Raw genomic sequence first — 26,697 nt, forward strand, 5'->3', positions numbered from 1 at the left:
TAAGTGTCAGGAAGTCGTTTCTGAAAGTATTTGTATGGAGTGTAGCAATGTATGGAAGTGAAACATGGACGATAACTAGTTTGGACAAGAAGAGAATAAAAGCTTTCGAAATGTGGTGCTACAGAAGAATGCTGAAGATTAGATGGGTAGATCACATAACTAATGAGGAGGTACTGAATAGGATTGGGGAGAAGAGAAGTTTGTGGCACAACTTGACAAGAAGGAGGGACTGTTTGATAGGACATGTTCTGAGGCATCAAGGGATCACAAATTTAGCATTGGAGGGAAGCGTACAGGGTAAAAAGTGTTGATGGAGACCAAGTGATGAATACACTAAACAGATTCAGAAGGATGTAGGTTGTAGTAAGTACTGGGAGATGAAGAAGCTTGCACAGGATAGAGTAGCAGGGAGAGCTGCATCAAACCAGTCTCAGGACTGAAGACCACAACAACAACATAAGCCTATACTCCAGACAAATAACTTCAGAAAAAGACTTCCTAACTTTTGAATTTGTATTTGATACTAATGAATTTCTTCTTTTTTCCCATAAATGCTTCTCTGCTGTCCTCAGTCTGCATTTTATGTCCTCTCTACCTTAAGCCATCATGTGTTACTTTTCTGCCCAAATATCTAAACTTGCCTACTGATTTTAGTGCCTCATTTCTTAATCTAATTCCCTCAGCACCATCACCTAATGTAATTCAACTACATCTCATTACCACTGTGTTTCCTTTTTTTATGTTCATCTTATAACCTGTTTTGAAGACATTACACATTCCAGTCAACTGCTCTTCCAAGACCCTGACATCTCTGGCAGAATTACAATGTCATCAGCAAACCTCACAGGTTTTATTTTTCTCTCTCTCTCTGGAATTTAATTCTCTTCTATATTTCTCCTTAGTTTCTTTCATGACTTCCTTAAGGTACAGAGTGAATAACGTTAGAGACAGGCTACAACCCTGCCACACTCCCTTCTCAAAGACTGCTTCCCTTTCAAGCACTTTAACTCATATAAAAGCAGTCTGATTCCTGTGCATGGTGTGAATAACCTGTTGTTCCCTGTGTTTTATCCCTTTCAGAATTTCAAAGAGTGAATCCGAATCAACATTGTCAAATGCTTTCTCTAAATGTACAAATGCTAGAAAAATTGGTTTGTCTTTCCTTAATCTGTCTTGTAAGATATGTCCTAGAGTCAGTATTGCCTCACGTGTTCCTAAACTTCTTTGGAACTGAAACTGACATCCCTGGGATCAGCTTTTAGTAACTTTACATCCTTCTGTAAATATAGCATATCAGTGCTTTCCAACCTGATTTATTAAACTGATAACTCAGTAGTATCCACACATCTTTAGACACCTGATGTTTTTGGAACAGAAATTATTACCTTCTTATTGAAGTACTGTATGAGGATATTTTACCTGAATCATGCATCTTTCACACCAGGTGGAATATTTTTGTCATGGCTGGCTCTCCCAGAGATCTCAATAATTCTGAGAGGATGATATCTGCTCCAGGGTTTTTGGTTTGGCATAATTCATCAAGAGTGAGAATGACTCATGCCATGGTCATGCTGTCAATTCCCCACCAAGTGAAGCTTCTTGTACCTGTCAGTAGTTCAGTGCTTCTATTATTCATACATGTTACCAGAACTTTCTTTACCTTCCAAATTCAGTGATTACTACCTCAAAGTGAGAGCAAATGTTCCTATTGCAGACACTTCATGCATCACTAACAGACATTATATTCAAAAATAAATCCACTATGGAAATTATAAAATTCACTGGATTGCTAGAAAGTAATAATTCTACTGGCTATAATGGTGTTTATAGGCTAACATTAAAATAACTGTGCTGAATTGGTATATTCTGTGACTCATAAAATTCTAATTGGCAAATCGAATTGCTATGGCATTAATGGCATTCATTTTCATGTACAGAACCTTACCTACACAACAAAGAGCAGAGGGTCTTATTAAGGGATAGTATTTGTAGACTTAGAGAAAGCTTTTGACAATACTCTCTTTCAAATTCTGAAGGTTGCAGGGGTAAAATACGGGGATCAAAAGGCTATTTACAATTTGTACAGAAACCATATGGCCGTTGTAAGAGTCGAGGAGCACGAAAGGGAAGCAGTGATTGAAAATGGAGTGAGACAGGGTTGAAGCCTATCCCCGATATCATTCAATCTGTATATTGAGCAAGCAGTAAAGGAAACAAAAGAAAAATTTGGAGTAGGATTTAAAATCTATTGAGAAGAAATAAAAACTTAGATGTTTGCCGATGACATTGTAATTCTGGCAGAGACATTAAAGGACCTGGAAGAGCAGTTGAACGGAATGGGCAGTGTCTTGAAAGGAGGATATAAGGTGAACATGAATAAAAGCAAAAGGAGAATAATGGAATGTAGTCAAATTAAATCAGGTGATGCTGTGGGAAATAGGTAGGAGATGAGACATTTAAGGTAGCAGATGAGTTTTGATATCTAGGGAGCAAAATAACTGATGATGGTCGAAGTAGAGAGGATGTAAAATGTAAACTGGCTCTGGCAAGGAAAGTGTTTCTGAAGAAGAGAAATTTGTTAACATTGAGTATAGATGTAAGTGTCAGGAAGTATTTTCTAAAAGTATTTGTATGGAGTGTGGCCATGTATGGAAATGAAACATGGACGATAAATAATTTAGACAAAAAAAGAATAGAAGCTTTCGAACTGTGGTGCTACAGAAGAATGCTGAAGATTAGATGGGCAGATCAAGTAACTAATGAGGAGGTGCTGAATAGAATTGGGGAGAAGAGGAATTTGTGGTACAACCTGACTAAAAGAAGGGATCAGTTCGTAGGACACATTCTAAGGCATCAAGGGATCACCAGTTTAGTTTTGGAGGGAAGTGTTGAGGGGAAAAATGGTAAGGGAGACCAAGAGATGAATACACTAAGCAGATTTAGAATGATGTATGTTGCAGTAGTTACTCGGAGATGAAAAAACTTGCACAGGCTAGAGTAGGAAACTGCACAGGCTAGAGTAGCATGGAGAGCTGCATCAAACCAGTCTCTGGACTGAAGACCACAACAACAACAACAACAGAACCCTCAATTTCAGTTCCTGTGCCATCCACGAGTGTCTAGACGCTAACTTTTGTCACCTTTACATGTGACAGAATTTATTTCAGATCTTTTATATCTCTTTCAATAAGTTTCTGCTAAATTAATTGTTGAAGGCTTCACAAATTTTCCTTTTGATAGCCAAATGCTGTCTGTTTACATTGAAATATACTCCAATGTCATTATTTGTCAGGAAGTAGTAACAGACTAACTGAAATTAATGGTGCTGTACTGATCAGATTTTATAGCATATTTACTGACTGATAATCTTTCAGTAACAGTAGAGCCTGGTAGGCTATCAGTGTATCACAAGAAAAGTTCCACTCAACATTTTTCAACAGGCTTCTATTTCTCTTCTATATGTTCATCTTTCAGTTATTCATTCCTTCTCTTCATAAATATTCACATGCTTTCAATGGAAGGCACATCAGGTTACTATTGCACATCACACACAGTCTATATTTAATATGGACTACCTGTTTTCTGGATTCCATAACGTGAATGTTGATTCACAATAGCCCACCCAAAATGCAGAAAACAGCAATATCATACTTGCCTGGATAAAGTTTACAAAACTGTGGTTCAAACATGGCCTATTGGTTTCTATGATAATGTATGCATAGCTTCAACACCATTTACCTCCTAATGCATTATTAAACTTCAGTTATGAGATTTTTTTAGAGAGATTTTTGGCTTTACTGAACTACCAGCAACAATTCTATTAGTCTTGTTCTGTGTGATGTATGCTGTCCATATCCCACACAACAATGAGCACTGAAACATGTTCAGAAGTTACAGTGTTCGGCTATACTTCCCAGACATCACTTGAATTTGCCAAATTTGTACCCCATCAGAAATGGTTGCTCTTGTTAGGTTGATTGGTAATGCATGCAGTCTTTTGTTAATTGGGATAAAAATATCAAGGAGTGAAGGGAGCGGGTATGAGTTAAATACCATACTTGGATAAACCACTATAAAATCTCATCCTATGAGTTCACACAGTTTTAATCTGTTAGAAAGTTTCATACAGCACACACACCAATGTAGAGTGAAAAATTCATTCTGAAAATAATCCCCTAAACTATGACTAAGCTTTATTTTTTATTCTAGGAGTGCTTGGAATGCAGGAGACCTTCCATTAAATCTGGAATGTAGGGGAGAGGTACTGGGGGAAGTAAAGCTATGAGGGCAATTTGTGAGTCGTGGCTTGAATATACAGATGATAAGTGTCGGCCCATGAAAGGCAAGCTTCCAGTTTTGAGTCACAGTCCAGCACACAGTTTTAAGCTGTGAGGAAATGTCTCATCCTAAGAGACACAAGTCAGAATTGGCGATGGTAATAGATCAAAATATCATAGATACAGAAAGCTTTCATGATAGTCAACAGCAGTAGTGTGTTAGTATTAGCAACAACCCAATTCTCAAATCTTTCTCTATGAACAGCTTTATTATACGCCCACTAAAGAGTATAAACTAATTTTATTTTGAATGCCAGCAATAAATGATATCTCATATGAGATAAAATGAAAATGTTAATACCTGACTGAGCTACAAAAATGGTGTCAAGAAAAAGAACAAAGATGCTACACAGTAAGTCCATAGAAACGATTAATAGACCAATTCTTGCAGCTGCAAATGGTTCAAGGTACTTCTTGGACTTACTACATATAATTTTCTTACCTTTGAGTTGTTTCTGGTCTTGCAGCTCTCTCATTTGCTACAAGTCTAAAATCTGCAAAAATCGGATTATAAGTTGTATAGTGGTAGGCACTGCGGATGTTGCTGATAATCTCCTTTGTCTTCAAGAACCCCAGAAGGTGCACAGATCCATGGATCAGCTGTATGCTTTTGCCAGTTGAAAAGATCCTCCTTTAGCTGACTAAGGATTTTCTAAAAATACACAAAAGTGAAATATGTTATACCAGCAGTAAAGGTTATAGATTTATGTAATATTACTTGTTCTCCACAATAATTTCTTTTACATACACACTGTACTTACAATAGTATGTCTAAACAAAAATGTGTCTTGCTTAAAAGGGTTAAGGATGTAATTGGTTAAACTAGTTGGTGCCAGTGACTTCCATTGACATATATGAAATATACTGTGAAGACCTAATGTTGCATGGGCTAAGGTGTATGGGATACTGTTCAATCTTATCAATTAAAATATCTTTTTTTTCTGTGTTCTTCAGCTATTTTAAAACTGGAGTATGGGTAATGTTAAACACAAGAGCAAATAGACCTGTGATTTATTGAATTGATAAAATAGTTATTTTATGTGACGCCAACAATCTTCAAATTGCAAGATGTTGTATTTAATATCAGTTAATCTTATTAATGTTTGCATTAAGTAATAGCTTTGTAATGAAGTAGCAAAAGGTCACAGCATTGGTAAAAGTGTGCTCAATACAAGACACTATGCACTTGCAATGGTATCAGCTGTTCCATGGAGCTTATCATTAAATGCTGTGTAACTAGTGGCTGGCCACATTAGAGGACATGTAAACAACTTGCAGTTTTCGATACTTTATGTGATACCTTACTAATTATGATGAGACAGCTGTTAATTTTAAAGTAACCATCACCTATGACAGTTATTGTTTGAATACTTTCAAGTCCAAGTTAATTGTGTCAATATTGTTTTCTAGTGCAAGGAGGACTGCTTGCAGTGACACTAACTTTTCCCAGCTTAGCTGTTTCTGCACATATACAAGTAGCTCAAATATGACTTAAACTGTTAGTCATTTATAACTGGCTGGTAAATCAGTTCAAAGGTCAGAGGAAGACAAGGGCATATCACCTCCAATAGGAGCACGGCTGGCTCAAGTGCTGCTGTGATCAAACCAACCTTCATAAATTAACAACAACTGAAAGTGTGAACTAACTGACTATTTAATCTCTAACATTTCAAAATGACAGCTTTAAGTGGTAGTTCAACTTGTTTCATGCTTAATAATCCTCACATTTACATTTTGATACCGTTCAGCTTGTTCTGAAGACTCAGTGATTTCACTGTATTCTTTTTACACAAAAAATTCATACTGTCTCATTTTGCAATGAGAAGGCATTTAGCTATCTATCTGATTCTGCAATATAATTTTAAACGTCAGTACTTTTCAAGGCTTACAAGCATCAAAAAATGTTAGTTCTCTTTAATATTCACAATAAATTAACAGCTATAACAAACTAACTACATAATCAGAACATAAAGACCACATGATCCCAACCAACCATCATGTCATTCTATTTCCAAAAGCATCCTTGGCTGCAGTATGGAGCATCATATGGTGAGCTTATCACTCTCCTACCCACTGTCTGCTATCCTACCCTTGAGTACATCTCATTCAAGTAGCTCCTTAACTTTTCTCATGGGACTTGTCCTCCCATGAGGGATAACTTCCGGGCACTAACAAAACTGAGCTTTGGTCCTCAGCATGGCAGTCTAACATGCTATCTTGTCTGCTTTGCACAGATTAACAGCTGCACTGCTTAAAATTTTTCCAACAGGTAATTAAAAGCTGAAGTTCTTGCTTGACAGCAATATATGTAGTTGATTTCATGGTAGCTCACCTTATACTGTTTTTTCTTAACCACATTTGTTCTCTCCTCTGGATCCATTTTGAGATCATATAGTTCCCATTCATCACGATAATAATAATCATTCAAAGATTTATACCATCCAACTGGCTCCTTTTTATGTGTTCGGTTCAAAATATCCTGGAAAAAAAAAAAAAGTAGAAAAATGTGGTACATGGACAATTCTAAAACATATTGATTGACTTAACATTTTGACAGCATATTTTTCAGTTAGGTGCAGTCGAGAACACACGAAGTTCTCTTATGATCGCAAACATTTGAACACTTGTTAAAACAAATAATAAGTGTGAACCTTTACAGAACTTATCTACAGACCAAGCATCATGAAATGGTGCATTTATCTGTAACACACATGGTTGCAGTGATTACTCTATGCATACCTTTCATAAACATACCAGAACTTAAATACAGTCTGCCAACTCACTCACAACTTCCATGTTTAAAAAAGAGGTCTATTGAAATGAAGAATTAATTCTGAGAGCAGCCATGTCATTAAACTGCAAGAGTCAGGATAGGAAACACGTTGCACCAACAACAACTGGGCCACTCTGAATTCATTGTTCAGAACATGTTGCAACCGATGGACAAGTAAGAATACTTAGACACAATGAACTGACTCTGAACAAACTGATCATAGAGCCAGGAGTGGGAGAACCATCTGATGGACCAACATAGACAGAGTGGTGGTCTTGTTTAGCATCCAAGATAAATAATCCTCAAACAAAAGAATCATGCCCAGTAGTTGGAAGAGAGCACACATCTCACACACTTACGAGAAGGTTTGGAGCAGTGACCCACAACAATACTGTTCATATCCTTGAAACTGATTTGGTGTAAAGTCTTAGAACATATTCTGAGCTCAAACATAATGAGGTATATTGAACAGAATGACCTTCTCCATGCCAGCAAGCATAGATTCCAAAAACGTTGGTCATGTGAAACCCAACTCACATTTTCTCGCTTGACATACTGAAAGCTTTGGACCAAAGCAGTGATCAATGCAATATTTCTTGATTTCCAAAAAGCATTTGACTCAATACCAGATCTATGCTTAATATAAAATGTATGATAGTGAAATCAAGTGAAATTTGCGACTGGATTGAGAATTTCTTGGTAGGTAGGACACAGCAAATTACCTTGGATGGAGAGTAATAAGAAGATGTACAAGTAACTTTGCCCCAAGACTTTGTATTGGAACTCTTTCTGTTCATGCTATATATTAATGATGTTGTGTACAATTATTTATTTATTTTATTTACACATCAAATTCTGTAGGACCAGATTGCAGAGCAAATCTTCAAGGCCATGGAATGTGTCAATATATGAAATTACAACATAAAAGTAATAACAGATAAAAATAAAATGTTTATGAACCCAAAAAAAGTAAAGCCATAAGTTTAAGTAAACGCAGTCATCAATACAACAAGAATCAGCTTAATTTTTCAAGGAACTACTTGACAGAATAGAAAGAGTGACCCATGAGGAAACTCTTCAGTTTCAATTTGAAAGTGCGTGGATTACTGCTAAGATTTTTTTAAATTCTAGTGGTAGCTTATTGAAAATGGATGCAGCAGTACACTGCACACCTTTCTGCATAAGAGTTAAGGAAGTCCGATCCAAATGCATGTTTAATTTCTGCCAAGTATTAACTGAGTGAAAGCTGCTTAAATATTGTTAACAAGAAATGACAGTAAGGAATATATATAAATTGAGAGGCCAATGTGAAAATACCCAGACTCATGAACAGGGGTTGACAAGAGGTTCGTGAACTTACACCACTTATTGCCGGACCACCTGTTCCTAAGCCAAAAATATCCTTTTAGAATGGGAGGAGTTACCCCAAAATATAATACCATACAACACAAGCGAATGAAAGTAAGCAAAGTAGACTAATTTTTGTGTTGAATGATCATTTACTTCAGATACTGTTCGAATAGTAAAAATGGTAGCATTAAGTCTTTGAACAAGATCCAGAATGTGGGCTTTCCATGACAGTTTACTGTCTATCTGAAAACCTAGAAATTTGAACTGTTCAGTTTCACTAATCATATGCCCATTCTGTGAAATTAAAATGACAGGTTTTGTTGAATTGTGTGTTAGAAACCATAAAAACTGAGTCTTACTGTGATTTAGCATTAGTTTATTATCTACAAGCCATGAACTTATGTCATGAACTGCACTATTTGAAACCAAGCCAATGTTGCACACAACATCGTTTACTACCAAGCTAGTGTCATCAGCACACAGAAATATTTTAGAGTTACCCATAATACTAGTGGGCATATCATTTATATAAATAAGAAATGGGAGTCACCCCAACACTGATCCCTGGGGCACCTCCCACCTGACCGAGCCCCATTCAGATCCCACATCACAGCCATCCTCAACACTGTGAATAATGGCCTTTTACCGTCTGTTGTTAAAGTAAGAAGTGAACCAATTGTGAGCTACTCCCCATATTTTGTAATGGTCCAACTTCTGGGGCAATATTTTGTGATCAACACAATCAAATGCCTTAGTTAAATCAAAAATATGCCTAGCATCAAAACCTTTTGTTTAACCCATCCAGTACTCCACTTAGAAGAGAATATAGCATTTTCAGTTGTTAAATGACTTCTAAGCCGAACTGTACATTTGATAGCAAATTGTGTGACATAAAATGATCAATTATCCTTACGTACATAGCCTTTTCAATAACTTTTGCTAACACTGATGGCATAGAAATAGGTCTAAAATTATCTACATTATCCCTTTCTCCCTTTTTATAAAGCAGCTTTACTACTGAGTACTTTAATCATTCAGGAAACTGACCATTCCTAAAGGAATAATTACAGATGTGGCTAAATATAGGGCTAACAGTTGCAGCACAGTATTTTAATATTCTGCTAGGCACTCCATGATATCCATGAGAGTCTTTAGTCTTCAGTGATTTAATTATTGACTCAATCTCACCCTTGCTTGTATCACAGAGGAGTATTTCAGACATCAATCTCCAAAAGAAAGTTATATGATTCCCTGTAGAAACTAAATTTTTATTTAATTCATCAGCAATGCTCAGAAAATGATTGTTAAATACTGTAAATATATTTGGTTTATCAAAAATAGAAATATGTTTACCATGAACTGACTTTATATCGTCAACCTTGTGCTACTCACCAGGCACTTCCTTCACAACTGACCCTGTGGTTTTAATTTTATCCTGTGAATTAGCTATTCTATTTGCATACCACATACTCTCTTCCTTCCTAACAACAATTTTAAGCACCTTACAGTACTGTTTGTAATTGGTTACTGTACCTTGTTTGTGACTACTTCTAACATTTTGATATAATTCCCACTTTGTTCTACATGATATCCTTATCCCATTAGTCAGCCACCCGGGCTACCTTTACCTGCTAGCACTCTGTTTAGAACGCTCTAATGGAAAGCAACTCTCAGAGAGCATGAGAAATGTGTTAAGGAAAGCATTATATTTGTCATCTATGTTATCAACACTATAAACATCCTGTCACTCTTGTTTCCTGATGAGGTTTAAAAACTCTCTATTGCTGTTGGATTAACTTTCTTACATAGTTTGTAATTATATGTGACATTTGTTTGGGTACAAAAGCCTTTTAGTGTTAAAATTTGTGCCTCATGGTCTGAACAGCCATTCACCCTTTTACTAACAGAATGCCCTTCTAGTAATGAAGAATGAATAAAAATATTGTCTATGGTTGTGCTACTGTCCCCCTGCACCCTAGTTGGAGAAAACACAGTCTGCATCAGATCATATGAATTTAGGAGATCCTCCAACATCCTTTTTCTTATAAAGTGAATCAAGAAATCTCTCTAGCTTGAGCAGAAATGCTCTGAAGTCAGAGTTGTGGGACCTATAAACAACAACAACAATTAGAAGTTTAGTTTCACTAAATTCGACTGCCCCTGCACAACATTCAAATATCTGTTCAGTGCAGTGCTGTGATACATCTATGGACTCAAATGGAATACTGTTTTTTATGTACATGGCCACTGCCCCGCCCCGCAAGGAACTCCTTGAAAAACAGCCAGCTGATCTGTATCCTGGTAAAGGAAGCCTCTGAACTGACGAATTATATTTTGATGACATATGCTAATTCTTCTCTACTTGGAGACACGACGTCCTCTGAAGGTGAGCCCTTAGTTACAGGGACTTCCTTTATGCAGGTATACTTATCAGCTAATTTCAATCTAAAAAAGTGCAGCTCTAACACCAACTACTACAGGAATTTTTATATTCCCCATCCCTATCAAGACTGTTCCCTGCTCCACCCACTATCACTACCTGATTCTCCTTCGTAAAATTCCTACATAACTCCCCTATGCTGTCAGTCACCTGAGCCAACACTGCACTAGGCTTCACAATGCTGTTGACCTGGTACTCATTCCCCAACACTTCCAGTAACTGCTGACCCACACCTCTACTGTGCAAACTATCTTGCAACACAACCTTCTTCTTTCTGTTAGAATTTGCAACTGACCTAGGCCTCCTAACTGCTGAGGACTGCTGCATGCTTCCTACAACTACAGCTGCAAGAGGCTCCTCTCCACTCAACTCTGACAGTTGATCAAATCTGTTGCATATACACAAAGCATAACTGTCTGAATACCTCCTCTTCCTAACTGCCTTCTTGCCAACTGCCAGTTCCCATTCCCCACCATTCACCCTCCTCAACCTCTCTAGTTCCTCCTTTGTGTGTTGTAACTGCACCTGAAGGACGCAAATCTTGCACTCCTGCTCCTCTATCAACTTATTTCTACTACAGATTCTGCATTGCCAGGAGAGGATCTTGCTAGAATGCACACTAGCTTCCCCACTGCATTCCCCCCTATGAAAATACTTTGAACAAATCCAACACCATAACCCACTGCTCACAAACCTATGACAGAGCCCACATTTCTCACTCAAGGTAAAATTTTACAGTTACTGAAAAAAACTATACGTCTACATTACCTAAGTTCAGTTACACCAGAAGAACTATTTATAGAACTAACAATTGCGGTATTGAAATTCTCTCTCTACTAAGAAAGCAACTACTTGTATTAATACTACTAAGCCACAACTAATACCAATACCAACAGAACTACACAAAATTATTAGCTAAAACCAAAAATTCAAGTGGCCACTGGAACACTCAACAAAGTTAAAACATTGAATGAAATATTTCATTAGAAACAATAAGAAATGTCAGCTGAAAACTAAAGCACGCAATTTACTAAATGACTTCAATGCACAGAAAACTCTAAAAAAGATTCAATGAGCAAACGTTTCCAAAAGTTTATTAAATTGTTATTTCACCACAAACAGCATGAAACACCAAAGTACTGTTTGAAAGAAGTTGCAAAAATATTCAGTAAGATCTTGAAAAGATTTCAAAGTGGTGCAAAGACCGCAGCTTGCTTTAAACGTTCAGAAATGTAAAAGTGTGTATGTCACAAAACAAAATAATATAGTATTCCATGACTATAGTATCAGTGAGTCATGGTTGGAAGTGGTCAACCCACACAAATACCTGGGTGTGACATTTTGTATGACTATAAAATGGAATGATCACCTAGGCTTAGTTTTGGGTAAAGCAGGTGGCAGACTTTGGTTTACTGGTAGAATACAGCTCTGCTTTCCATATCATTCATATTCTAGTGATGTAACTTCTTTTTGTTTCCAGCACTCAAACTGGCTGGTGCCATATTGAAACTGAGTGAGGTGGTGCAGTGGTAATACTCTCAACTCAGATTCAAGAAAACAGTGCTTGAAATTCCTGTCTGACCATCCAGATTTAGGTTTGCTGCAGTTTCCCTAAAATGATAAACAAAATGCTGGAATAGTTCCTCTGAAATGACACAGCCAAATTTCTTCTCTGTTCTTCCCTCATTTAAACTTGTGCCACATCTCTAATGACCTCACCACTGACAAGCTGTAACTCCAGTGCCATAACACTGTGACTATGTTCCCTCACTCAGTAAGAAATGTGAAATCACACCTGTAATTGGCATAACATTCTCTCGGGGACTACAAATTGCACTTCTAAGTAACCAAATCATTAACATTTAATTATTTTCTTTGTGTATCACTCCTGCTACATCTTAGCTAGTATTTGAGTTCCGTTTACTCATACAGAAAGCAGTTTTTGTGTGGGCTTCTAGCTCCAAGGTGAAACCCTTAGACAATTGTATATTACTTTGGTAATAGTTTTACCTCTATCTTTCTATCTTTAGCACATCAACAATAGTACATTCATAAATACTGTTTCAACTTTGCAAAGGTGTTACTATGTTCTGGATATATGAAATTTAGTCACTATCAGTTCCATGTACTATTATTCATATGGTGTGTAAAAAGGATTATAGTATGTATCTGCTTGACAACATCACACACATAGAATGAGAGAATATATCAAGGTACAGTTTTTACTAAGTTATAGTGGACAAAGTGGCTAGTTTTCTTACACAGAAAGAATTTTTACCTCTGCAGTGGAGTGTGTGCTGATCTGAAACTTCCTGTGTGCCTTGCTGGGAATCAGACCTGGGACCTTTGCTGCTTTTCCACTGCAGAGTGACAATTTATTCTGGAAATTACTTCTCAGGTTGTGGCTAAGCTATCAGGAGAAGAGTATGGTGGTACAGTCCTCTCAGTATTGAGCAAAATTGCATATGTGGGCACACCTGCCAGTCCAATCATGCATTTGACAGTGCCCAGATGACAGAAGCAAGGAGGTGGTCTCTTTACTCAGGGTGCAGACAATGGAACTATCACATGTCTCCCCAGAATGATTTGCTGAGAGATGTGCCTGTCAAATTAACAGCTCAGGAGACAGCCAAGTTCCACTGGAAATATGAAGTTTGCTCCTTTGGGTGCACAACAGCCGGATGTAGTCACATAATTGATGGTTTGAAACCAAAATCATAATACCATGTATGTTATGAATTAAAGCCTCTCTTCAAGACAAAACAGATGATCCTGAAATGTAAGTTTCAAGAGTGTCTTTGACTTTGTGTCCTTCAGCACATAACATTGTTGTCAGCAGTTTTTGGAGGTCTAACAGAGGGAGGAATTGTGATGTGAATACAGCATGAACAGCCAGAAACAAATATTTTCACAAAGTTAAGTTATTGTTGCTATTTGTAGAGTGTAATTTTGTGTTAATGAGAGGTGGCAATAAATAACTTTGGTTGAAATTTAAACCTGGGCTTGTTCTTTCACTGTGTTGATGAGTGCAGAGGGAATGATGGGCAGTGAAATTATATTTGAAGTGGATAAGCTAGCAACAATATTAACTGGTTAGTTTAAAAACCCTTGCCAAATCTTGTTGCATAATTAGTTTAGCAGATGCAGAGCTTGAAGGATGTACCCTTTATCACAAATTTAGAAAAATTATAACTTTCATTGTACTAACAAAGCCAAACAAAAAGGCTCAGAGAACACTAATCTAATCTAACATAAAAACACATTTAATTGTTATTTATGTTTTATTGGAAGTTTTCTGTATTTTGTATATAATTTTAGTAAAAACATCATAAACACAAATTACAAGAAAAAAACCATGGCAGCCTGAGGAAAAAGATATTGAGGTAGGTCAGTGGAAGTACTACAACTTACACTATGTGATCAAAAGTGTCCGGACACCTGGCTGAAAATAACTTACAAGTTCGTGGCACCCTCCATCGGTAATGCTGGAATTCAATATGCTGTTGGCCAACCCTTAGCCTTGATGACAGCTTCCACTCTCACAGGCATATGTTCAATCAGGTGCCATACACTCAATCAGGTGCTGGAAGGTTTCTTGGGGAATGGCAGCCCATTCTTCACAGAGTGCTGTACTGAGGTGAGGTATCAAAGTAGGTAAGTGAGGCCTGGCATGAAGTTGGCATTCAAGAACATCACAAAGGTGTTCTATAGGATTCAGGTTAGGACTCTGTGCAGGCCAGTGCTGTACAGGGATGTTATTGTCATGTAACCACTCCGCCTCAGGCTGTGGATTATGAACAGGTGCTCGATTGTGTTGAATGATGTAATTGCCATCCCTAAATTGCTCTTCAACAGTGGGAAGCAAGAAAGTGCTTAAAACGTCAATGTAGCCCTTTGCTGTGATGTGCCATGCAAAACAATAAGGGGTGCAAGCCACCTCCATGAAAAACACGACCACACCGTAACACCACTGCCTCCGAATTTTACAGTTGGCACTACACACGCTGGCAGATGACGTTCACCGGGTATTCGCCATACCCACACACTGCCATCGGATCGCCACATTGTGCGCCATGATTCGTCACTCCACACAACATTTTTCCACTATTCAATCGTCGAATGTTTATGCTCCTTACACCAAGCAAAGCATTGTTTGGCATTTACTGGCAAGATGTGGGGCTTATAAGCAGCCACTTGACTAAGAAGTCCAAGTTTTCTCACGTCCCACCTAACTGTCATAGTACTTCCAGTTGATCCTGATGCAGTTTGGAATTCCTGTGTGATGGTCTGGATAAATGTATGTCTATTACACATTACAACCCTCTTCAACTGCCAGCAGTCTCCGTCAGTAAACAGACGAGGTCGGCCCATACAATTTTGTGCTGTATGTGTCCCTTCACGTTTCCATTTCACTATCACATTGGAAACAGAGGACCTAGGGATGTTTAGGAGTGCGGAAATCTCACATACAGACATATGATACAAGTGACACCCAATCACCTGATCACATTCGAAGTCCATTAGTTCCACGGAGCACCCCATTCAGCTCTCTCACAACGTATAATTATTACTAAGGTCGCTGATATGGAGTACCTGGCAGTAAGTGGCAGCACAATGCACCTAATACGAAAAATGTATATTTATGGGGGTGTCCGAATACTATTGATCATATAGTGTATATTGCATCTCAGCCTGACATAAAATCGGGATTGGGCCATATCGAAAAACTCAACTTCAGTTTCAGTTACTTAAAATATCACAAAAATAGTACTAACTCCCAGTAATAAAAGTTGGCAATCTACTCTCCCTTAGCATATGAGAATGTAATGACCATGTAGTAATTTTAAGTAAATTGTCTTTGTGTCAACATATATGTTGTTAAGAATCTATTTAGCATTTTAAAGATTGTGGGAGGAGTAATAATAGCAGATAATTTATAAATGCCTAGCAAGATGCACTATGGGAAGACATTCATATAATGTAAGATCCTTAGATTTTGTACAGCAGCATGTGATACAAGATCTTTCATGAATTATTCCAGACATTGTATCTTCTATTGTTTTATTTTATACTCACAATTGTTTTTATTCCTTTCACAGTTCCTACTCATCATCAAAATGCTATTTGGAACAATTGAATGTTCTGTAAATCATCAAGTTGGGTATACCATTTCATTTGCAAGATCATGAAACTGGATAATTTGTAATTCTGTGTACACACGTTTCCATTCTGTTTCAAACAATAATTTCAAATCCAAGAAGATAATAATATACTAATGTAATACAGTTTACATATGCAGATCACAAAATTACTGAATAGAAAAACGCTACCTATTGTGGTTACATTTATTCAAATTGTGAACAGTCCAGTGGTTAATAATCTTTAACATGGTTTTCAAGGTATTTGGTTGTATCAAATAATGTAACTTTCGCACTGAAATCTCTGTAAATGTTAATAATCACAATAATTAACCACTTTAGCAGACATTTGCACATTCCATTAAAAAAACTATGTAAGAAAACATACAATGTTGAATAGTTTCTTAAATTTGAAACTTTCTGTTTTCTTGAATATGCAAGTACCCATTATAACATTACAAAAGCATTACTACTAATAGTGAATATGTCATCACTGACCAACTTGGATAGTTACATGTGTCAGCATGCCACTTCCAGGATTTGAGGGTCTGCACCTACCCCGGACTGAATCTACATCGAGGATTGAGGATTAGCGACGAGGGCCATTGTATGACGGCCTGCCTGGCTGTGGCTTTTAGATGATTTACCACATCCAGCTAGGTGCATATCAGGTTGATACCCAAGTCCTTCTTCAATTACATCACTCACAAACATTTTGAAAACTTCTTCACTCTTTCACATGAGATAACATTACACACAGACTGATGGGGTATACAAATTTTGTCTCTTGGGCGAGGGACTGTGACCAAAAGCCACCTGAACACCCTCTGTCACTATCACAGTCAAATCTGGATTAACTTCCTAGGCCCCTGAAGATACAAGACAAGGTCACAAAAAAGAGAAATTAATTTTTTTCCATGGTTCTTGGGTGTTCTGTCATGTCAAATTGTCGAAAGCTAATGATATTTCAGCGGACAACCATTCTGCCGTCATCAGGTGCTGCTGATGGAATGAATTGTCTGCTGTGGGCTCATGGTACGCATACCTTCTGCTCCAGCCCCACACCATACATTGTTGTGGGGCCATGTGCAGCTGCCACAGTGGAGGGGAGGGTACCAATTGCATTCTGCCCACTGTCCCTGTTGCATCTCAAATCCAGGTGTCACATTTTGTTTTGATGGAGCATAATATTGCCTCCAGTACCTTGCTCAGATGGAATCCAGTGTCCCTGTTGCTTAAATTGTCAATCACACAAATTTCAATTCCTTCTTTGAAAATGCAGTCCCAAAATTTATTAGTGGTGGCCAGGACTCTTGTTCTCTGGTAGTTCATTTTATGTCCATTTTCAATGCAGCAGTCTGCTATTGCAGACTTGTCGGGCTGCAGTAAACAGGTGTGACACTCACATTTATACATTAAGCTCTTCAGTTGTTCCTGTCATTTGTCCAATGTAAGTCTTTCTGCATTAACACAGAACTCGATACACCACCATTTTTTTTTTTTTTTTTTTTATTTTTTTTTTTTTTTTTTTTTTTTTTTTTTTTTTTTTTTTTTTTTTTTGACCCAGGTCATCTTTCACTGTTCCTAATAAAGCTTATGTTTTGGCTGGTGGGCACTTGGGACTCTTGCACTGCAGAGCTTCCATATCTGTTGGTGCTATATCCATTCTTGTTGAACACAGATTCCAGGTGCTGTAGCTCTGCACTCAGACTTTGTCTGAGATGGAAATGCTCTGTGTACTAGCATGTTAAGCTCACATTTCTTCTGTGAGGGATGGTTGCAGCTGGAGACAAGGAGATAAAAATCCGTTAGAATTGGCTAACAGTATACATTGTGGACAAGGGAGCCATTGGGCCTATGCTGAACTATGACTATGTATGGATCTCAGATGTTCTAAGAAATTATGTAGTTTTTTTGGGTCTATGTAGCCAAATGACAAAGTGTCATCAACATACTGAAAGAAACAAGTAGGTTGTAGTTCAGTAGTTTCCAGTGCTTTGTCCTTGAAGTAGTCCACAAACAGATTTGCTACAACTGGCACCAAGGATCTGCTCACGGTACTGTCCATTGACAACAGCATGAGAATGGCAGAACATGTCTAAAGCACTACATCATCTCAGGGCCGAACTTTTCACTGATTCATTTTATGAAGTCTTCCAGAGGGACTGAAGTGAAAAGTGAGATGACATCAAAGCTGATCATCATGTCAGACTCCCAGAGCCTTAGTTTCTATAGCCAGCAGATGAATTTACTTGAATATCATATGTGTGGGGATTTTCCAGTGTGAGGGCCCAAGAGATAAGCCAGATGCCTCACCAAGGAATATGTTGGTGCCCTAATTTTGTTCACTATTGGTCACATGCCTTCTGTGTGGGTCTTTGACAGGCCCTACAATTTGGGTTGTACAGCAGTGTGATGGAAAAGCGATTTGGTGATAACATCAGTGAGCATCCCATTCTTTAAGAGGGCAGAAGTGATTTCCTGCATTTTCTTGGTTGAATCTGCTGATATTTTCATGTATGCTGGATCACCCAGAGGCTCTAGCTCATAGTAGTTGCAGTGGGGGAGAACCACAGCATTTCTCTTATTGGCTGGAAGGAAAACAAATTCTGTGTCTTCTCTGAGGATGTGAAGTGCTGTCCTCTCAGTTTTGGAGATGTTGCTTCATGGTGGACCTGGTTGTTTAGAATTTTCCAGGTTTCCTGATCCTTGGATACCCTGCTCCACAGTGTTCACAATCTCAGTGGATGGAAGAGATATAAGTGTTGGTTCAACATTCAGTCCATTCTCCAGTAGTGCCTTTGCTGCGCCATCCATTGGTGTTCCCATGATACTGATCACAGCATCTTCTTTTGACTGCATAGCTGGAAACAGAGAAAACTTGGTGATTTGTCTCTCAGCTGGTTTCTTGTACATCAAATCCAATTGGGCCCAGCTGCACCATTGACACATTTCCATGAATCTGCAGAGAGTATAGAGGATATCTGCAAAGGAAGCATTAAGAGCTTTCTGGTGCTAATATTGAGCTCTCATTGAGTGAAGCGAATCCTTTTCCTGACCAAGACTGGACTGGCTCTTCATTTTATGTGGTTAGCTGCAAGGGTATGTGTGTGAGGCACCACTTTGGTGACTGTAGGAATGACCTTCAATCTGCCCTGGTCAGGGAAAGGATCTGCTTCACTCAATGACAGTTCAATGGTAATGCCAGAGAGCTCTTGATACTTCATCTGCAGATTATCTCTATACACTCTGCAAATTCATGGGAGATTGGACATACAAGAAATCAACTGAGATACATATTGCAAAGTTTTCTCCATTTCCAGCTGACCAGTTGCAAGAAGATGCAAACAATAGGTGCACTGTGATCAATCTCACATGAAAATCACTGGATGATGCACTAACAGCAACACTGGAGAGAGAGCTGAATTTTGCAGCAACATATACATATCTTCCAATCACAGAGATTGTGAGCACTGTGGAGCAGGCTATCCAATGAGTAGCAAGAAATAGAACACAGGAAATTCATTGGAAACCTGCAGAATTCTCACCAGCTCAGCTCCATCACGAGGCAACATCTTGAAACAGAAAGGACAGCACTTCACACTTCAGAGAAGAAAAGGAAAAAGAGGAAGGCATATGACCAATAGTGAACAACATTGGGGCACCAATATATCCATGGGGAAAGAATTTCTCTTACTCTTGGATCACCACGTTGATAAGTTGACACATCACATACAAAACTCCAGTGATTCTACATGCTGGCCGAAAGAGCTAAGGCTGCATCATTGCAAAATTATGGTCAGCTTTGATGTTGTGTCACTTTTCACTTGAGTACCTTTGGATGACTCCATAAAACAAATGAGCGAGAAGTTCAGCTCTGAACTGACAAAGGTTTTTCAATATGTTCTGACATAGACTTATTTTGTTTTCAACTGACAATACTATGAACATACTCTTGGCATAGCTGAGGGCAGCTCTCTCTCGCCAGTTTCAGCAAATTTCTCATGGAATACTTCAAGAATGGAACACTGGAAACTACTGAACTGATACCTGTCTGTTTCTTTCAGTTCGTTGATGATACTTTCATCATTTGGTTACATGGACCCAAAAAACTACAGAATTTCTTAAAACATGTGAATTCCATCCATGAAAACATCCAGTTTACCAAGAAGTAGATAAAGATGGCAAACTTATTGTTCTCAATGCCCTTCTGATTGATATCCTTTCCCCTCATATTTTAAGCCCACTCATGAACCTTCCTTTTACATCTGTTGTTGCTTCTTCGATGTATAGCTTGAAACTAAGGTCAAAAGACTACATCCTTGTCTTACACCCTTTTTAATCTGAGTACTTTGTTCAGGGATTTCCAGTCTCAGTATTCCCTCTTGATTCTTGTGTATATGGTATACTACCCATCTTTCCCTATAGCTTACCACTGTTTTCCCAGAATTTCCAACATCTTACACCATTTTATACCATCAAATGGTTTTTCCAGGTCAGCAGATCCTATGAACGTGTCTTGATTTTTCTCTAGTCTTGCTTCCATTCTTTCTTTCTTTCACTTGTGCCTTTGTCCTGCAATGTCCGCAGGGTCAGCGTGGTTACAATGGAATTGGCAGGTTAATTTAAAGGGGTGGCCAGATGCCCTTTCTGCTGCCACCCCATACCCCCCAGGATGGAATCAGTGTACCCAAGCTGTCCGCATCTAGTGTAAATCATGAAATAGTGTGAAAGTGTTACAAATGTCTGCATGTCGTGTAACTGAGGTAGGGTGTGGGGACCAGCCCAGTATTTACCTAGCAGGATGTGTAAAACCGCCTAAAAACCACATCCAGGCTGGCCGACACATCGGCCCACGTCGTTAATCTGCCGGGCGGATTCGATCCGGGGCCGGCGCGCCTACCCGAGTCCAGGAAGCACCGCATTAGCACTCTCGGTTAACCTGGCAGGTTCAGTCTTGCTTCCATTATTGATTGCAATATCAGAACTGCCCCTCTGGTGCCTTTTCCTTTCCTAAAGCCAAACTGATCATCATCTAACAGGTCCTCAATTTTCTTTTCCATTCTTCTGTGTATTATTCTTGTTACCAACATGGATCCATGAGCTATTCAGCTGATTGTGTGATAATTTGTGCACTCACCAGCTTTTGCTGCCTTCACATTTATATAGACGATATTTTTCTGAAAGTCTGATGGTACGATGCCAATTTCATATGTTCTACACACAAATGCGAGAAGTCAGTTGCCACTTGCCCCAATGATTTTAGAAATTCTGATGGAATGTTATCAACCCCTTCTGTCTTACTTGATCTTAAGTCATCCAACATTCTTTTAGATTCTGACTGTAATATTAGCTCACCTATCTTTTCCCTGTTGACTCCCGTTCCTTCTTCTATCACATCATCAAACAAGGCCTCCCCCTAACAGGGGCTTTCAATGTACTCTTTCCATGTATTCACTCTATCCTTTGCATTTAACGGTGGAACTCCTATTGCACTCTTAATGTTACCACCCTTTTGTTTAATTTCACTGAAGGTTATTTTGACTTTTCTATATGCTGAGTCAGTCCTAACAATCATTTTTTTATTTCTTCATATTTTTCACGTAGGCATTTCATCTTGTCTTCCCTGCACTTCTGGTTTATTTCATTCCTAAGTGACTTGTACTTATGGATTCCTTAATTCCCTGGACACTTTTGTACTTCCTTTTCTTCGTTAATCAACTGAAGTATTTCTTCTGTTACCCACAGTTTCTTCACAGTTACCTTTCTTGTACCTGTGTTTTTGTTTCCAAATTCTGTTACTGCCCTTTTTAGGGATGTCCACTCCTCTTCAACTGAACTGCCTACAGATCTACTTGTCATCAAAGTACCTATAGTCTCAGAGAACTTCAAGTGTTTTCTCTCATTCCTTAGTACTTCCATAACCTAGTTCTTTGCACAGATTCTTCCTGACTAGTTTCTTAAACTTCAGACTACTCTTCAGCATTACTAAATTATGACCTGAGTTTATACCTCCTGGGTACGCCTTATACTCCAATATTTGATTTTGGAATCTCTGCCTGACCCTAATATAATCTAACTGGAATCTTCCTGTTTCTCCTAGCATTTTCCAAGTATACCTCCTCCTTTTGTGATTCTTAAACAGAGTATTCTCTGTTATTAGTTGAAATTTATTGCACAACTTAATTAGCCTTTCTCCTCTCTCTTTCCCACTACCAGACCCACATTCTCCCATAACCCTTTCTTCTACTTCTGCACCTACAACCACATTCTAGTCTCCCATGAGTGTTAGATTTCCTTCTGCCTTTATACACTGAATTATCCTTTTGATGCTTTCTCTACCTCTTCATCTTCTGCTTGCAACATTGGCATGTATAACCAAACTATTGCTGGTGGTGTTAATTTGCTGTTGATTCTGAGGTGAACAACCCTATCACTGAACTGTTCACAGTAACTCACTCTCTGCCCTATCTTCCTACTTATACTGAATTTGTGATATCCACACTATGCACCAGCATGCTCCATTACTCGCGCCCGAGAAACTCATCTTTGGCTGTACTTCTCTATGCATGGCCCATTGCTGGCATCGCAGGCCATCTTCATGCAAGCATCCTTCAAGCCACAGGGATTGGCAACCCAAAACACACACTGACTGATCGCCCAGAATATATAGTGACTTCAGCTGCTTGGAGCCTTATTTAATGCTGCCACCAACGTCTACAAGCCAGTTCTCATTGCTGTGTATTGCTCCACAACTCAGAAGAGCTACATTGCCATGGACTGTTTGTTCTCTTGGACCAGTACACATTCTCCTCAATGTCGGCTTGGCTGCACTCTGGACTTAAATCTGACTGCCATATTGGACTTGGACTTCCACATTCACTAGGCTTACTAGACAATGGACTTGTGATTTTCACTGTAATTCCACATTCCACTTGCACTTCCTGGATGTTGGTATAATCACCATCAATTTATATTATTTTTCACTTGCTACTTTGCACTTGGGGACGGAATTATATGTATCAGTGTTGTGCTAACAAATTGTGGAGCCATGATATATTCATTGTATTATTCCTGGTTATAACACAATAAAACAGTGACAAGTCAGCAATTATCTACATTGGAAGCTGTACTCATGCAACTTATTCATCAGAAGGATGAGAACCAGAAACTGCTACTGATCACCCTCCAACCACTTCTTCAAGGCTTACTGGAGGGTTGCAAAGCCTACAAATCAAGATTACTGGAGCATTTCCATGTATTCAACTTAACTGATGCCATCCTCATGAAATCTTTGCTTTCATCTTGGTCAAAACCTGACATTTACTTACTGCTGTACAAACTGGCCCCCTCATCTAAACCTTTTCAAATATTTGCTCATTGCTGACTAAGTATTGCCAGCAGCACACCCATGTTATTTCATCCTGGGTAGCCTTTTACCAATGCAGAACCAGCCAAACCAGACTCATAGAGAATGAGCTGTGGAGTTGCAAGGCGTAGGGCAGAAAGTAAGGAGTTGTATGCAGAAGAAGCGATCAGCGACATGATCGTCCGAAGTACTCCAGATAGGGATTTCTGGCATGAGGCACTTCAACTCAAAGACCCATCATTCGGGAAAGTTTTGGACTTAGCATAAAGCTTCAGAATCAAATGAGCAGCACGCAAGAAGCTAGAGTTATGGGTTGATGTAGCAACTATTAATGTGAACCTATCTGATCCAGAAGCCAATGGCCACATCAGTGGCAACTTGGACATAGCAACAGTACAGGTGGGACGCCATACCATTATCCAATGTTTAAAAAACATCAATCCAAAGACTATCCTGACAGATGGGCCTACTGCCAAAAATGTTCTTCCAACAGCCATTTAGCTCTGTATGTCACAAATTCCATCAGGCAAGAAAAACTCCTCTCAAACAGATGGGTGTTAATGTGGTAGTTGCTATACACCATCAAGAAACCTCCAATAAGCTTTTCGTAGAAGTTAAAATTACAGAGAAACCAGTTCAATTACAAGTAGACACAGTGCAGCCACGAGCATCCTGAATTATGCTATCTATTTAAAACTTGAAGCTCCTCCTTGCAAAAAACAAAGAGACAACTAATAGCGTATAATAAACATACCATTTCAGTATGTGGTCAAATCGAACTGGCAATGACATATCATAATGTCACCCACCACATTACCTTCTTAGTCGTTAACAGTGATTCAGCTGAAAACTTGTTTGGTCTCTTTTCAGAAATTTGGATTTTCAATAGACAATTCTGTGAATTTAGTCTCCAAAGATGTTCTGTACTCAGACCTAGAGAGACATTGCAAGGATTATGAGGACCTGTTCACCTCAGAACTTGAGGATTTTCAGGTGCACATTGCACTGACATGTAGTGCATGGTAATGGTACTTTCCAGCCTGTGGCGTTCCATTAGTTCTCAGACAAAGGAAGAGTTGGATCACCTAACTGCAACTGGAGTTGTACAACCTATTCCTTCTAGTCAATGGGCTACCCCATTAGTCATAGTGCAAAAGCCATTGGGGAAGATCCACCTGTGCGGCAATTTTAAAGTAACCGTCAACATTCAATCAGAGACTGAGACATACCCCATTCCAAAACAGGAAGAATTATGGTCCAATTTAAAAGGTGGAAACTTCTTCTCTAAAACATACCTAGCAGGTGCATACCTCCAACTTCCTCTTGATGCAAAAGCTCAACAGTTTCTTACTCTTAACATGCCATATGGGTTGTACAGTTTGAAATGCCTAATGTTTGGTTAGCAAGTACCACCGCCATTTTTCAATGGTTTTTGGAACAATTGGTACTCAAAGTGAATTAGTGTATTAACTATTTAGATGACATCATTGTCACAGGGGGAACCACAGATGAACACCTTCTCAATCTGAAATCTTTATTTAGTGTCTTAAGGGAGGCTTGCCTAAAATGCAGAAAAGAAAAAGTTGTTTTTTCAACCTGAGACTGAGTACCTCAGCCACATCATTTCCAGCTCTGGCATTTGTCCACTGGACAAACATGTTGAAACCATTATCAAACTCCCCAGAACAACAACGCTTATGCAGCTTCATTCCTTTTGCTTACACAGCTTCATTCCTTTCTGGAGAAGTTATCATACTGCGGAAAGTTCTTACCCACAGCAGCAACAGACACTACCCCCTTGTCCCAATTATGTAGAAAGGGGTGCCTTTCCAGTGGACACCAGCTTGTGAGTATTCCTTCCATTGATTGAAATTCCAGTTGTTGATGGCCCCATGCCTTACACAATTTGATCCAACAAAGCAGATAGTTATTGCAACAGATGTGACACAGGGAAGCAGATGGCTCTGCACACCCTTTGCCCTATGCATCAAAAATATTGACTGACACACAATACAGGTACTCCCAAGTAGAAAATGAATTGCTGGCCATCATCTTCACATTAAAGAAATTCCATGCTTTTGTGTATGGCACTACTCGTGTAAGTGTCGTCTCATCATGGGTCATAAACCACTGATCTCCTTATTCAATCAAGCAGCAAAAATTCCAGACCGGACTGCCCACTGCCTCCACAGCTGGACTTTATTTTTAGCATGCTACCAGTATGAGATTCACTTCTGCAAAACAACTGAGGATGCAAATGCTGATGTCCTCTGCCGCCTTCCATGGGGATGTGATCCAGAGTTTGACAAAGAAAACATTCTGTGTTTTCACATCAACAAAGAAGCATAAGCCACCAATGGCTTCTTTGGTGTTACCAGCTCCCAGGGAAGCAGAAGGAACTGGTAACAATGAGGTCCTCTAACAAGTCTGCAATAACATACTTCATGGGTGGCCTGAACGGCAACCCCCAGGGCTTCCACTGCATTCTGTAAGTTCTTTAGTGTCTGCCATCAGCTCATGATGATTGATTGACTAATTCTGCTCATTTCTGACAAGGGACACACATGGGTAGTCATTCCTCATTCTTTACATCAGCATGTCCTGTGACTATTGCACCATGGCAACTGGGGAGGGGGGGGGTTATCCCGAATGAAACTCCTGTCTCATAGGTTCTGTTACTGGCTGGGCATGAACTAGGAGATTAAACAACTCACCTGAACATGTACATCCTGCCAAAGCCAGTAGGCAGTCCCATGACATTCATTTGCTTTTTGGCCACCATGTGCTTACTCTTGGAAACAGTTACATTTTGATTTTGCTGGGCTTGTGCTTAACTTCTTGATAGTCATTGACACTTACTCTGGACTTCCATACATTGTCCGATGCAATGCCATGTCAAGCACCACCATCACAGCCCAAGAAAAAATTTTTGCGGTTGAAGGTCTGCCGGAAGTGCTCATAACTGACAATGGTCCACAATTTTGTAGCGAGGAGTTTCATGCTTTCTGTGCCCCACATGGCATTTGCCACTTTCCAACACCCGTCTTCCATCTGCAATGTAATGGAGAAGCTGAGAGGATGGTCCGCACTTTCAAAAATTTCATATGAAGAAATACCTCCAGGATCACTCCACTGAGGCATCACTAACTCTCTCTCTCTCTCTCTCTCTCTCTCTCTCTCTCTTTTTTAGCAGCTATAGATCCACGTCCATGAGGGACAAAGATCCAGCAGCAGAAATTCTCCATGGGCAGCAACCCCAAACCCTCTTGAGCCTGCTCATGCTGATGTCA

General features: G+C 39.0%; 1 protein-coding gene across 1 annotated transcript in view; it reads right to left on the reverse strand.

The window, feature by feature from the left end:
• Positions 1-26,697, reverse strand: part of LOC124594789 (N-sulphoglucosamine sulphohydrolase) — a 111,547-nt gene that overhangs the window by 9,946 nt on the left and 74,904 nt on the right. The window contains exons 9-10 of the mRNA XM_047133204.1: positions 6,670-6,816; positions 4,780-4,989 (exon numbers count right to left, since the gene is read on the reverse strand). Coding sequence (XP_046989160.1) covers positions 4,846-4,989; positions 6,670-6,816 — 291 coding nt within the window. The 3' untranslated portion in view covers positions 4,780-4,845. The remainder of the gene's footprint in view (positions 1-4,779; positions 4,990-6,669; positions 6,817-26,697) is intronic.

This window comes from Schistocerca americana, chromosome 2, assembly GCF_021461395.2.
Source record: "Schistocerca americana isolate TAMUIC-IGC-003095 chromosome 2, iqSchAmer2.1, whole genome shotgun sequence".
Lineage (NCBI taxonomy): Eukaryota > Metazoa > Arthropoda > Insecta > Orthoptera > Acrididae > Schistocerca > Schistocerca americana.